This window comes from Oncorhynchus tshawytscha, linkage group LG31 (assembly GCF_018296145.1).
Source record: "Oncorhynchus tshawytscha isolate Ot180627B linkage group LG31, Otsh_v2.0, whole genome shotgun sequence".
Taxonomy (NCBI): Eukaryota; Metazoa; Chordata; class Actinopteri; order Salmoniformes; family Salmonidae; genus Oncorhynchus; species Oncorhynchus tshawytscha.
The window spans coordinates 11551590-11566633 of NC_056459.1; the positions used below are offsets into that span (position 1 = coordinate 11551590).

The following is a 15044-nucleotide window of genomic DNA, read 5'->3' on the forward strand; positions in this document are numbered from 1 at the left end:
TTTTTGCAGAATTCTGCATGCAGAGTCTCAATTTGGTGTTTGTCCCATTTTGTGAAGTCTTGGTTGGTGAGCAGACCCCAGACCTCACAACCATAAAGGGCAATGGGCTCTATGACTGATTTGAGTATTTTAAGCCAGATTATGTTCCTTTTGATGGCATAGAATGCCCTTCTTGCCTTGTCTCTCAGATCGTTCACAGCTTCGTGGAAGTTACCTGTGGCGCTGATGTTTAGGCCAAGGAATGTATAGTTTTTTGTGTGCTCTAGGGCAACAGTGTCTAGATGGAATTTGTATTTGTGGTCCTGGTGGCTGAACCTTTTTTGGAACACTATTATTTTGGTCTTACTGAGATTTACTGTCAGGGCCCAGGTCTGACAGAATCTGTGCAGAAGATCTAGGTGCTGCTGTAGGCCCTCCTTGGTTGGTGACAGAAGCACCAGATCATCAGCAAACATTAGACATTTGACTTCGGATTCTAGTAGGGTGAGGCCGGGTGCTGCAGACTTTTCTAGTGCCCGCGCCAATTCGTTGATATATATGTTGAAGAGGGTGGGGCTTAAGCTGCATCCCTGTCTCACCCCACGAACCTGTGTGAAGAAATGTGTGTGTTTTTTTACCTATTTTAACCGCACACTTGTTGTTTGTGTACATGGATTTTATAATGTCGTATGTTTTTCTGTATTGTTTTAGTGATTCACCATAGTGAAGGCGTAGACTCAGGTTTTTCGGGTCTCTATGTTTTTGGTTGGACAGGTTTCTCAATTTCTTTCTTAGATTTTTGCATTCTTCATCAAACAATTTGTCATTGTTGTTCATTTTCTTCGCTTTTCTATTTGAAATTTTTAGATTTGATAGGGAAGCTGAGAAGTCAAATATTTTCTACTGCCAAGTTTACACCTTCACTATTACAGTGGAACGTTTTACCCAGGAAATTGTCTAAAAGGGATTGAATTGGTTGTTGCCGAATTGTTTTTTGGTAGGTTTTCAAAAGGCATTCCGTCCATCTATAGCATTTCTTAATGTTACTCAGTTCCTTTGGCTTTGATGCCTCATGATTGAGAATTGCTCTGTTCAAGTAGACTGTGATTTTGCTGTGGTCTGATAGGGGTGTCAGTGGGCTCACTGTGAACGCTCTGAGAGACTCTGGGTTGAGGTCAGTGATAAAGTAGTCTACAGTACTACTGCCAAGAGATAAGCTATAGGTGTACCTACCATAGGAGTCCCCTCGAAGCCTACCATTGACTATGTACATACCCAGCGTGCGACAGAGCTGCAGGAGTTGTGACACGTTTTTGCTGGTTATGTTGTCATAGTTGTGCCTAGGGGGACATATGTGGGATGTAATGCTGTCACCTGCAGGCAGGTGTTTGTCCCCCTGTGTGCTGAGGGTGTCAGGTTCTTGTCCGGTTCTGGCATTTAGGTCGCCACAGACTAGTATATGTCGCTGGGCCTGGAAATGATTGATTTCCCCCTCCAGGATGGAGAAGCTGTCTTCATTAAAGTATGGGGATTCTAGTGGGGGGATATAGGTAGCACACAGGAGGACATTTTTCTCTGTTAATATAATTTCCTTTTGAATTTCTAGCCAAATGTAAAATGTTCCTGTTTTGATTAATTTAATGGAGTGAGTTAGGTCTGCTCTATACCAAATTAGATTACCCCATGAGTCCCTTCCCTGTTTCACACTTGGTAGTTTGGTGGATGGAACTACCAGCTCTCTGTAACCTAGAGGGCAACCAGTGGGTCCGTCTCCTCTATACCAGGTTTCTTGCAGGATGATAATGTCTGTATTACCGATTTCTTTGGTGAAGTCCGGGTTCCTGCTCTTTAGGCCAAAGGCAGATGACCACAGGCCTTGGATATTCCAGGATGATATAGTGAAGGCTTTTTGTTCCATAATGCGTCCAATGTTGTTGGTTGTGGTTTAGCCTCAGGCCAGTAAGTGTGAGCAGAGCCTGCTGAGCATCTGGTACCTGCCATTGGTTTGGCCGAGTGTAAGAGTGGGGGTTGGGCCTGTTTGCTCGCTCACTACCTGGGCGTATGTGTGACTTCCATGTTGAGGCCCTCTTTGCGGGGGTGGGGTGCATGGGGTGGGCAGGAGTAGCATAGGTCTGATCTGAGGGGGCCTAAATGGGGTGTGGGCATGGTTGACGTGGGGAGTGTTGATTGGTTGGGGTGGGGGTGTGGATGTGTCTGGGGGTGCTGTGGTCTGTATGTAAGTCCTCTTGGCGTGAATCCTCTATGTGTAGGTTCATGGGGGGGGGGGACCCGACATTCCTCCAGGTTGTGTAAGGGCTATTTGACCAAGAAGAAGAGTGATGGAGAGCTAAATCAGATGACCTAACCTCCGCAATCACCCGACCTCAACCCAATAGAGATGGTCCATGTGAAGCTGGTTGAGAGAATGCCAAGCATGTGCAAAGCTGCCATCAAGGCATAGGGTGTCTACTTTGAAGAATTTAAAACCTAAAATATATTTTTATTTGTTGAACACTTTTTTGATTAGTACATGATTCCATATGTGTTATTTCACAGTTTTGATATCTTCACTATTATTCTACAATGTAGAAAATAGTAAAAAGAAAGAAAAACCCTTGAATAAGTACTGTAGATATTAAATTGTGTTAGATATTTCTGAGCGTAAGGTGCCAGGTCGGACAATCTTGACTTCCTTTGATGTTTGATCTTTGATGTGCTGTCTGTAATCACCCTCATGAGTCAAACCAATTCATAAAATGTTTTCTTAATACTGATTTGCAAAGTCTTTATTACATTTGTCAAACTGTGTGTTGAAGAAACAAGTACTGTATTGCAGTTGAAAATAAGTTAGTCAATAGTTAATCAAGAGAGGAAATAACAAAACTCAAATTAATATTTTTATCTACCTTATTATACATTCAATAAATAACTGAAACCGTTTTAGTCAGTGGACAGCACAGCTTGAAACCACATAAATTACATAGCTAACAAATACATAAACATACATGCTGTTCAGCTCAGCTGTAACTTTGATTAACAACCAGATGTATAACATAAAAAATTGTACAATGCACAAAACACCTGTGGATTATTAAGCCCATTATGAATTTTCTTTTTGTGTTAAAAAAATAGATACAAGTACCCAATGAAACCTCCTGATTAGCAGATATAGATAGATAATTGACTGTTCTTGTGATGACAGTTGCCTACTGATGTTAGTGTTGTCACCTCAGAAGAGTCCGTTTCTGGTGGTGTACTGTACATTGTAAGATCTGCGTCTGTGCCAGCGTCTCCTTACAGCTGCACAGCAGCCACATAGCATACACTGCAAAAGAAAGATGGGGAAGCATGATTCACATGCAACATATAATTGCAGAATTTAAACAGCTTATTGGATGAAATACTTTGTAAACTATTTTCACAGTACACATGTGAACACAAGCCTATACGTACACATAGCAGGATCCACAGGGGTACCAGAATGATAGCGATGCCACAAGGAATGATAATGGCCAAAGCCCAGCCAGGAAAACCTCCAACACTTGTGGTATTGAAAGGAGTGGTCAGCAAAAGGGTAGGAAGTGGTGTGGTGTTGGTAGTTGTTGTTGGGGCAACAGTGGTGGTCAAGAGACCTAGAATAGAAATGAAAATACATTTTAGAGGGATTATAAACTTGAAATATGTCATATAACATAGATATATGTGTTTTCGAGATTGAGTATTTTACACGTTACATGGTGTTTGATAACTCACTGTCATAAAAAAAACATAGAAATGACAACCGTATGGTAACAAAAGCAGCATACCTGAGACTTTTAAGACTTCCTGTAGAAAACCACTAGGGTGGTTGACATCATCCTCTTTGTATACATACGTCACGTTTGCCGTGATTTCAGTGCCATCAGCACTGTGGACGTAAAAATGGGTTTTGTGTGAGAGTTAAACATGTTCCCTTCATCCTGTTTAGCTGTACTAGCAGCAGCTAAATGAAATCTGCAGAAATTCTAAAGAGTGCAGTTGAGAAAGATGGGTTGGTTTCAGGTTATGAAGTTGTACTTACACGAATTTGGCGTTGGGAAATTGAAACTGTTTGCCGTCTGATTCACTGAGAACCTTATGAAGCTAAAAGGGGACAAAACATCAAGTTGTCAATTACTATCATGACCTGAACATGACCATGGATGTATCTTATGTACATTATCTTACTAGACTGTTAATTGAATCCTGTATCTTGATGTAGGTCTCGTTGGTGAATGTGAGTCCATGACTTAGAGACTCCAGGGTTACATTGGTTATTTTGAAACCAAGGTTGATGGCAAATGAAGTATCTGTAAGTTCTGTGAGCACACAAAAAATGGTCACTATAGCAACAGATCAAATAAACTGCTACAATTTAGGAGTTTCAGCAACATTAAAAAACATTCAAGAAGTATTTAGATAGCAGGAGCAGTTGAATGTTTACTTATTAAGAAATGATTTTACAGAGTGGAAATAAATTACTTCATGAAGCCTAATTTGTTGAACTCACTGATATAAGTTGCATTCTGGTAGTTGGTTTGAGTGGTCCTGAATTGACGAGACAATTGCTTCTTGACGGCACCAAGGACATCATCCTCAGTGGGGACTGGTGTTTTGAGCTTGAATATCAGTTTAACAAAAACCACCACTGTGCCAAATCTAAGAGAAAATAATAATACATGGAAAATTACATTTCCTAAAGAAAATGTGTTTGCTTGCAACCTAGTCTAAAAGTAATTTATGTTTGTAAAAATAAGTTATAGTAGAGGAAGTCGCTCTAGAAGTAATGGTAGTGACAAGTTATAATTGGAAAAAGTAGGTCAATGGAAAGATTGATTGATGGATCGGATCGGATAGGATAGCCTGAACATTTGAATTTGGTTCGGTCTCTCTAGCTTGAACGGTTCAAGAGTTACTATTATTTTTAGTGGGTTATTATATGCTAATTTATACTCTTTTAAATTGTTAATTGGTATTTTAAATATTTACTCCTGAGTTCTCAGGTTTGGCATAGACTTCATGAAGTGTAATGCCAATTTATGCAAATTGAATTGTTACAGTCTATAAAAGTTTTAGAGAATTTGAAGCTTTTGACAAGCAATCTAAAATGGCCCAATCTGAACACATAAATGTTGGTTTGGTGTTGATAGCTTAAACGGTTTAGGAGAAGAAGCGTGGCCAAATTTTCTCCATCTAAGTCTTCATACCTTTTATTACCATTGAAATGCATTGGGAGCTGATTAGAAATATTATTTGATTTGATTTAATAGGATCTCCATTAGCCGTCGACAATTGCGACAGCTAGTCTTAATGGGTTCCGACATATACAGGAAAAGACATTTCAGACAAAATACTTTACAATTTACATACATTAAAAACATTAACATGTAGTACGTGTGTGCCTGTCTGCCTGTGTGTGTGTGTGTGTGTGTGCATATGTCAGTTACACATACATGTCAGTACATACACACAAGTATGACATAGGGGAGAGGTGTTGTGCTGTGAGCTGTTACTTTATTTGTTTTTTGATGTGGTACAAAAACAATAAATGCTATCTAAAATATAATCTGAAACAATTTAAGTAATGGATGTCTGGATAGATGAAAGTTAGCTCCGTGTTTATATGTTAAATAGTTTAAGTGCTAGAGCGGGCTAAATAAATCAAATAATTAGAAGAAGTGTGTAAGAAATCTAGTGGTCTTGCCTTCAGCAAGCACATTAATAATAATGGATTGGATTTATATTAAGCCTTTTGACCGATTGATGTACTCAAAGAGCTTTTCTAAAGAAAGGTTAACATTTTGGATGCTTTTATTAAAACATCAATAGTTAACGACACAAACATGGATAAACATAGTTCAATGTTGCAAAGGTTCCTTGATTGACAAAGTGTTAATTGAATTGTGGAATAATTATAATAAATTATCTTGCTTACCTAGTTGTCGATGTCACTGAAGTCAACAGGGTAGGAAGTGGTGTGGTGTTGGTAGTTGTTGTTGGGGCAACAGTGGTGGTCAGGAGACCTAGAATAGAAATGAAAATACATTTTAGAGGGATTATAAACTTGTAATATCTCATATAACATATAAATAAGTGTTTTCGAGATTGAGTATTATACACGTTACATGGTGTTTGATAACTCACTGTCATAAAAAAACATAGAAACAACAACCATATGGTTACAACAGCAGCATACCTGAGACTTTTAAGACTTCCTGTAGAAAACCACTAGGGTGGATGACATCTTCCTCTTTGTAAACATACGTCACGTTTGCTGTGATTTCTGTGCCATCAGCACTGTGAAAGTAAAATTGGGTTTTGTCTGAGAGTTAAACATGTTCCCTTCATCCTGTTTAGCTGTACAAGCGGCAGCTAAATGAAATCTGCAGAAATTCTAAAGAGTGCAGTTGAGAAAGATGGGTTGGTTCAAGGCTTTGACGTTGTACTTACATGAATTTGGCGTTGGGAAATTGAAACTGTTTGCCGAATGGTTCACTGAGAACCTTATGGAGCTAAAAGGGAACAAAACATCAAGTTGTCCATTACTATCATGACCTGAACATGACCATGGATGTATCTTATGTATAGAAGTACAGTATCTTACTAGTCTGTTAATTGAATCCTGTATCTGGGTTTCGGTCTCATTGGTGAGTGTGAGTCTATTACTTAGAGACTCCTGGGTTACATTGGTTATTTTGAAACCAAGGTAGATGGCAAATGAAGTATCTGTAAGTTCTGTGAGCACACAATAAAATGGTCACTATAGCAACAGATCAAATGAACTGCTACAATTTAGGACTTTCAACAATATTAAAAAACACTCAAGAAGTATTTAGATAGCAGGAGCAGTTGAATGTATACTTATTAAGAAATTATTTTATAGAGTGGAAATAAATGTCTTCAGGAAGCCTATTTCGATGAACTCACTGATATAAGTTGCATTCTGGAAGGTGGTTTGAGTGGTCGTGAACTGAGGAGACAATTGCTTCTTGACGGCACCAAGGACATCATCCTTAGTGGGGACTGGTGTTTTGAACTTGAATATCAGTTTAACAAAAACCCCCACTGTGCCGAATCTAAGAGAAAATAATAATACATGTAAAATTACATTTCCTAAAGAAAATGTGTGTACTTGCTAGCTTGTCTTAAAGTAATCATGGTTGTAAAATAAGTTATAATAGTGGCAGTCACTGCAGTAGTAATAGTAGTGACTGGTTATAATTGGAAAAAGTAAGTAGATGGAAAGATTGATTGATGGATAGGATAGGATAGGAAAGGATAGCCTGAACATATGAAAGTTGGTTCGGTCTCTCTAGCTTGAACGGTTCAGGAGTTAATATTATTTTTGGTGGGTTATTATATGCTAATTTATACTTATTTGAATTGTTGTAGTTTATCATGTTTGGAAAATGTTTAAATAATTAGAAGAAGAATGTAAGAAATCTAGTGGTCTTGCCTTCATCAAGCACATTAATAATAATGGAATCGATTTATATAGCACCTTTCCACTTACTGATGTACTCAAAGAGCTTCTCTCAAGAAAGGTTGACATTTTGGATGCTTTTATTAAAACATCAGTAGTTAACGACACAAGCATGGATATACATGGTTCATTGTTGCAAAGGGTCCTTGATTGACAAAGTGTTAATTGAATTGCATGAATAATTATACAAAATTATCTTGCTTACCTAGTTGTTGATGTCACCGAAGCCATAGAAGTTGAGTTATAAGTTGCAGTTCTGGTTGTCGAGGTAGGAAGTACAATTGCGGTTGTACTTGTAGGTGCTGCAGTTGGAGTCGTTGTTGTAGAATGAGAACTACCAGTTGTGGTGGTGCTTGTAGGACCTGCAGTATTAATTGTTGTAATAGATGCAACATTGATGGAGGTGGTTTTAAGAGGTTGAGTTGTGATTGTTGGAGATGTATTTGTAGTTGTCATTATTGCAGTTGATGTTTTGGTTGTCGTAGAAGAAGCTAAAGTTGTGGTGGTTATAGGAACTGCCATTATAGTTACGGTAGTAGGAGTTTCTTTTGTGCTGGTGGTAGTAGGGATAGTGGAAGTTCTTGTAAAAGCTGTAGTTGTGGTTGTAGTAAGAATGACAGTTGTCGTAGTTGGTGCTGCATTTGTATTGGTCATAAGAGATTCAGTTGTCATTGTAGGTGCTGCTGTTGTAGTGGGCATTGAAGCTACAGTAGTATGTACTGCAGGTGTAGTGGATATAGGAGCTACATTAATTGACGTAGGAGCTTCATTTGTTGTAAAAGCTACTGTTGTCGTTGTAGGTGCTGCTGTTGTGGTTGATGTAGGAGATGCAGCAGATGTAGTGGTTGTTGAACCCACAGTTGTTGTAGTTAGAACATCACTGGTTGTTGTAGGGGCTGTTGTTGTGGTTGTCATGGGAGCAACATTTATTGTAGTAAGAGCTTTAATTGTGGGATTTGTAATAATTACTTCTGTTGTAGTGTTTGGAAGAGATACAGTTATTGTGGTAGCAGCTGCAGGTGTTGTCGTAGGAGGTAGAGTTGTCGTAGTAGGTTCTGCAATCACAGAGGCCGTAGGAGCTACAGTTGATGTTGTAGGAGCTATATTTATTGTAGTAGGACCTGTGGTTGCAGTTGTTGTAGTAGCTCCAGTTGTATTGGTTGTAGGACCTACAGTAGTTGTCGTAAGAGCTGCAGTTGACGTAGGACCTGCAGTGTTCATAGAAGCAGCATTTGCTGTAGGAACTGCAGGTGCTGTACTAGCTGATGTAATTGTGGTTGTTGTTGTAGCTTCAGATGTAGATGTTAAAATAGGTTCTACAGTTGTGGTGGTCAAAGGACCAACAGCTGTTGTCGTATGAGTTACAGTTGTTTTCGTAAGAGCTGCAGTGGTTGTCAAAGGAGCTGCAGTGGTTGTCAAAGGGGCAGCTGCTGTGGTTGACAGAGAAGCTACAGTTGTTGTAGCAGGAGCTGTAGTTATAATTGTTATAGTAGGTACAGCAGGTGTCGTGGTCGTAGGAGCTACAGTTGTAGGAACTGCAGGTGTTGTAGTATGTGCTGTTTTTGTGGTTGATGTTTGCGCTGAAGTTGTAGTTGTTGTAGTAGCAGCTGCAGTTGTTGCTCTGGAAATATCTGCGGTTATAGGAGTCATATGAGAGGGTTCTGTGGTTGTAGAATCTGGAGTTGTAGTAATCGTAGTAGCAGCACTTGTTGTAGTTAGAGCTGAAGTGGTTGTCGTAGAGGCAGGTGTAGAGGTCGTGGGGGCTAAAGTTGTAGGAACTGCAGGTGTTGTAGTAGGTGCTGTTGTTGTGGTTGTCATAAGAGTAGGAGTTGTAGTTGTTGTAGAAGGTGCTGCAGGCGTTGTGGTCGTAAGAACAGCAGTTGTTGTAGTAGGAGCTGCAGTGGCTGTCGTGGTAGGTTCTGCAGTCATAGCAGTAGTAGAAGTAGGTTCTGTCACAGATGCAGTGGTTGTCTTAATAGGTCCTAGAGTTGTAGTGGTCGTAGGTTCTGTCGGAGTAGGTTCTGGAGATGTAGTGGTTGTTGGGGCAGGAGTTGTTTTAGTTAGAGATGCAGTGGTTATCGTAGAGGCAGCTGCTGTGGTTGACATAGAAGCTACAGTTGTTGTAGCAGGAGCTCCAGTTGTGATTGTTGTAGTAAGTACAGCAATTGTAGTGGTAGTAGGAGCTACAGTTGTAGAAACTGCAGGTTTTGTAGTAGGTGCTGTTGTTGTGGTTGTTGTAGGAGCTGATGTTGTAGTTGTTGTAGAAGGTGCTGCAGTCGTTGAGGTCGAAAGAACAGCAGATGTTGTAGTAGGAGCTGCAGTGGATGTCGTGGTAGGTTCTGCAGTCGTAGCAGTAGTAGAAGTAGGTTCTGTTATAATAGGTTCTGGAGTTGAAGGGGTTGTAGGAGCAGCAGTTGCAGGAACTGCAGGTGATGTAGTAGGTGCTGTTGACGTGGTTGTTATAGGAGCTAAAGTTGTAGTTGTTGAAGAAGGTGCTGCAGATGTTGCTTTATTAGGGACAGCATATGTTGTAGGAGCTGCAGTTGCTGTTGTGGTAGGTTCTGCAGTCATAGCAGTCGTAGGAGTAGGTTCTGTCAGAGAATGTTCTGGAGATGAAGTGGTCATTGGAGCAGCCGTTGTTTTAGTTAGAGCAGCAGTGGTTATCGTAGAGGCAGATGCTGTGGTTGACGTAGAAGCTACAGTTGTTGTAACAGGAGCTGCAGTTGTGACTGTTGTAGTAAGTACAGCAGGTGTAGTGGTAGCAGGAGCTACAGTTGTTAGAACTGCAGTTATTGTAGTAGGTGCTGTTGAAGTGGTTGTCATAGGAGCTAAAGTTGTAGTTGTTGAAGATGGTGCTGCAGTCGTGGTGGTCATAAGAATAGCAGTTGGTGTAGTAGGAGCTGCATCGGTTGTCACAATAGGTTCAGGAGCTGTAGTGGTCGTTGGAGCAGCAGTTGTTTTAGTTAGAACTGCAGTAGTTATTGTAGAGACAGCAACTGTGGATAATGTAGAATCTAGAGTTGTTGTAGCAGGAGCTGCAGGTTTGATTGTTGTTGTAAGTATATCAGGTGTAGTGGTAGCTGGAGCTACAGTTGTAGGAACTGCAGGTGTTGTAGTAGGTGCTGTTGAAGTGGTTGTCGTAGGAGATAAAGTTGTAGTTGATGAAGATGGTGCTGCAGTCGTGGTGGTCGGAAGAATAGCAACTGGTGTGGTAGGAGCTGCAGCGGTTGTTATAATAGGTTCAGGACTTGTAGTGGTCGTTGGAGCAGCAGTTGTTTTAGTTAGTGCTGCACTGGTTGTCGTGGTAGGTACTACAGTCGTAGCATTAGTAGGAGTAGGTTCTGTCAGAGCAGGTTCTGGAGATGTAGTGGTTGAAGGAGCAGACGTTGTTTTAGTTAGAGCTGCAGTGGTTATCGTAGAGGCAGATGCTGTGGTTGACGTAGAAGCTACAGTTGTTGTAACAGAAGCTGCAGTTGTGACTGTTGTAGTAAGTACAGCAGGTATAGTGGTAGCTGGAGCTACAATTGTAGGAACTATAGGTATTGTAGTAGATGCTTTTGTTGTGGTTGTCGTCAGAGCTGAAGTTGTAGTTGTTGTAGAAGGTGCTACAGTCGTGGTGGTCATAAGAATAGCAGTGTTTGTAGTAGAAGCTAAAGTGGCTGTCGTGGTAGGTTCTGCAGTCGTAGCAGTCGTAGGAGTAGGTTCTGTCGAATTAGTTTCTGGAGATGTAGTGGTTATTGGCGCAGCAGTTGTTGTAGTAAGAGCAGCAGTGGTTGTTGTAGAGACAGCAACTGTGGTTGATGTAGAAGCTACAGTTGTTGAAGCAGGAGCTGTAGTTGTGAATGTTGTAGTAAGTACATCAGGTGTAGTGGTAGCTGGAGATACAGTTGTAGGAACTGCGGGTGTTGTAGTAGGTGCTGTTGAAGTGGTTTTCGTAGGAGCTAAAGTTGTAGTTGTTGAAGATGGTGCTGCAGTCGTGGTGGTCGTAAAAATAGCAGCTGGTGTGGTAGGAGCTGCAGCGGTTGTTATAAAAGTTTCAGGACTTGTAGTGGTCGTTGGAGCAGCAGTTGTTTTAGTTAGAGCTGCAGTGGTTGTTGTAGAGACAGCAACTGTTGGTGATGTAGAAGCTACAGTTGTAGCAGGAGCTGCAGTTGTGATTGTTGTTGTAAGTATATCAGGTGTAGTGGTCGTTGAAGTTACAGTTGTAGGAACTGCATGTGTTGTAGTAGGTGCTTCTGTTGTGGTTGTCTTGGGTGCTGAAGTTGTAGTTGTTGTAGAAGTTGCTGCAGTCGTTGTGGTCGTAAGAACAGCAGAGTTTGTCGTAGAAGCTAAAGTGGCTGTCGTAGTTGGTTCTGCAGTCGTAGCAGTCGTAGGAGTAGGTTCTGTCATATTAGTTTCTGGAGATGTAGTGGTTATTGGAGCAGCAGTTGTTGTAGTAAGAGCAGCAGTGGTTATTGTAGAGGCAGCTGCTGTGGTTGACGTAGAAGCTACAGTTGTTGTAGCAGGAGCTGTAGTTGTGAATGTTGTAGTAAGTACATCAGGTTTAGTGGTAGCTGGAGCTACAGTTGTAGGAACTGCAGGTGTTGTAGTAGGTGCTGTTGAAGTGGTTGTCATAGGAGCTAAAGTTGTAGTTGTTGAAGATGGTGTTACAGTCATGGTGGTCGTAAGAATAGTAGTTGGTGTAGTCGGAGCAGCAGTGGTTGTCGTAATAGGTTCTAGAGTTGTAGTGGTCGTTGGAGCAGCAATTGTTGTAGTTAGAGCTGCTGTGGTTGTCGTAGAGACAGCTGCTGTGGTTGACGTAGAAGTTACAGTTTTTGTATCAGGAGCTGTAGTTATGATTGTTGTAGTAAGTAGAGCAGGTGGAGTGGTCATGGGAGCTACAGTTGTAGGAACTGTAGGTGTTGTAGTAGGTGGTGTTGTTGTGGATGTCGTAGGAGCAGCAGTTGTTGTAGTTAGGGCTGCAGTGGTTGTCGTAGATGATAAAGCTGTTGTAGGAGCTGCAGTTGTCGTGGGAGCTACAGTTGTTGGAGGTGCTGTTGTTGTGGTTGTCGTGGGTGCTGAAGTTGTAGTTGTTGTAGTAGGAGCTGCAGTGGTTGTCGTAATAGGTTTTGGAGCTGTAGTGGTCGTGGTCGTAGGAGCAGCAGTTGTTGTTGTTAGGGCTGCAGTGGTTGTCGTAGAAGTTACAGTTGTTGTATCAGGAGCTGTAGTTGTGATTGTTGTCGTAAGTACAGCAGGTGGAGTGATCGTGGGAGCTACAGTTGTAGGAACTGCAGGTGTTGTAGTAGGTGCTGTTGTTGTGGTTGTCGTAGGAGCTGAAGTTGTAGTTGTTGTAGAAGGTGCTGTAGTCACTGCGGTCATTAGAACAGCAGTTGTTGTAGTAGGAGCTGCACTGGTTGTCGTAGTAGGTTGTGGAGTTGCAGTGGTCGTAGGAGCAGCAGTTGTTGTAGTTAGGGCTGCAGTGGTTGTCGTAGATGCTATAGCTGGTGTAGGAGCTGCAGTTGTCGTGGGAGCAGCAGTTGTTTTAGTTAGAGCTGCAGTGGTTACTGTAGAGGCAGCTGCTGTAGTTGAAATAGAAGCCACAGTTGTTGTAGCAGGAGCTGCAGATGTGATTGTTGTAGTAATAAATGCAGGTGTAGTGATAGTAGGAGCTACAGTTGTAGGAACTGCATGTGTTGTAGTAGGTGCTGTTGAAGTGGTTGTCGTAGGATCTAAAGTTGCAGTTGTTGTAGAAGGTGCTGCAGTAGTTGTGGTCATAAGAACAGCAGTGTTTGTAGTAGAAGCTAAAGTGCCTGTCGTGGTAGGTTCTGCAGTCGTAGCAGTCGTAGGAGTAGGTTCTGTCGTATTAGGTTCTGGAGATGTAGTTGCTTTTGGAGCTTCAAATGTTGTAGTAAGAGCAGCAGTGGTTATCGTAGAGGCAGCTGCTATGCTTGACATAGAAGCTACCGTTGTTGTAGCAGGAGCTGTAGTTGTGAATGTTGTAATAAGTACATCAGGTGTAGTGGTAGCTGGAGCTACAGTTGTAGGAACTGCAGGTGTTGTAGTAGGTGCAGTTGTTGTGGCTGACATAGGAGCTAAAGATGTAGTTGTTGAAGATGGTGCTACATTCGTGGTGGTCGTAAGAATAGTAGTTGGTGTAGTTGGAGCTGCAGTGGTTGTCATAATAGGTTCTAGAGTTGTAGTGGTCATTGGAGCAGCAATTGTTGTAGTTAGAGCTGCTGTGGTTGTCGTAGAGGCAGCTGCTGTGGTTGTGGCACAGTTTGTCGCAGTAGGTTGTGGAATTACAGTGGTCGTAGGAGCAGCAGTTGTTGTTGTTAGGTCTGCAGTGGTTGTCGTAGATGCTAAAGCTGTTGTAGGAGCTGCAGTTGTCATGGGAACTACAGTTGATGTAGGTGCTGTTGTTGTGGTTGTCGTAGGAGCTGAAGTTGTAGTTATTGTAGAAGGTACTGCAGTCACTGTGGTTATTAGAACAGCAGTTGTTGTAGTAGGAGCTGCACTGGTTGTCGTAGTAGGTTGTGGAGTTACAGTGGTCGTAGGAGCTGCAGTTGTTGTAGTTAGTGCTGCAGTGGTTGTCGTAGATGCTAAAGCTGTTGTAGGAGCTGCAGTTATTGTGGGAGCTACAGTTGTTGGAGGTGCTGTTGTTGTGGTTGTCGTAGGAGCTGAAGTTGTAGTTGTTGTAGCAGGAGCTGCAGTGGTTGTCGTAATAGGTTCTACAGTTGTAGTGGTCGTTGGAGCAGCATTTGTTGTAGTTAGAGCTGCTGTGGTTGTCGTAGAGGCAGCTGCTGTGGTTGACGTAGAAGTTACAGTTGTTGTATCATGAGCTGTAGTTGTGATTGTTGTAGTAAGTACAGCAGGTGGAGTGGTCGTGGGAGCTACAGTTGTAGGAACTGCAGGTGTTGTTGTAGGTGCTGTTGTTGTGGTTGTCGTAGGAGCTGAAGTTGTAGTTGTTGTAGAAGGTGCTGCAGTCACTGTGGTCATTAGAACAGCAGTTGTTGTAGTAGGAGCTGCACTGGTTGTCGTAGTAGGTTGTGGAGTTACAGTGGTCGTAGGAGCTGCAGTTGTTGTAGTCAGGGCTGCAGTGGTTGTCGTAGATGCTAAAGCTGTTGTATTAGCTGCAGGTGTTGTTGTAGGTGCTGTTGTTGTGGTTGTCGTAGGAGCTGAAGTTGTAGTTGTTGTAGAAGGTGCTGCAGTCACTGTGGTCGTTAGAACAGCAGTTGTTGTAGTAAGAGCTGCACTGGTTGTCGTAGTAGGTCGTGGAGTTACAGTGGTCGTAGGAGCAGCAGTTGTTGTAGTTAGAGCTGCAGTGGTTGAAATAGATGCTAAAGCTGTTGTGGGAGCTGCAGTTATCGTGGGAGCTACAGTTGTTGGAGGTGCTGTTGTTGTGGTTGTCGTAGGAGCTGAAGTTGTAGTTGTTGTAGTAGGAGCTGCAGTGGTTGTCGTAATAGGTCCTGGAGCTGTGGTGGTCGTGGTCGTAGGAGCAGCAGTTGTTGTTGTGAGGACTGCAGTGGTTGTCATAGATGCTAAAGCTGTTGTAGGAGCTGCAGTTGTCGTGGGAGCTACAGTTGTT

At 42.0% G+C, this 15044-nt stretch overlaps 1 protein-coding gene across 6 annotated transcripts in view; it reads right to left on the reverse strand.

Moving 5' to 3' along the window:
- Window positions 1-2747: 2747 nt before the first annotated feature.
- The window catches only part of LOC121841524 (mucin-2-like), a 227623-nt gene continuing 215326 nt past the window's right edge, over window positions 2748-15044 (reverse strand). For 5 of the 6 annotated variants that reach the window (XM_042310523.1, XM_042310521.1, XM_042310517.1 and 2 more), the window contains 7 exons: window positions 5933-6020; window positions 4508-4656; window positions 4186-4316; window positions 4040-4101; window positions 3786-3886; window positions 3433-3611; window positions 2748-3304 (listed from right to left, as the gene is read on the reverse strand). In XM_042310523.1, the coding sequence (XP_042166457.1) occupies window positions 3209-3304; window positions 3433-3611; window positions 3786-3886; window positions 4040-4101; window positions 4186-4316; window positions 4508-4656; window positions 5933-6020 (806 nt within the window). In that variant the 3' untranslated portion in view covers window positions 2748-3208. Of the gene's footprint in view, window positions 3305-3432; window positions 3612-3785; window positions 3887-4039; window positions 4102-4185; window positions 4317-4507; window positions 4657-5932; window positions 6021-6924; window positions 7074-7685; window positions 12518-15044 lie in introns of those variants that run through there. The other variant, XM_042310525.1, reaches the window with a different exon arrangement.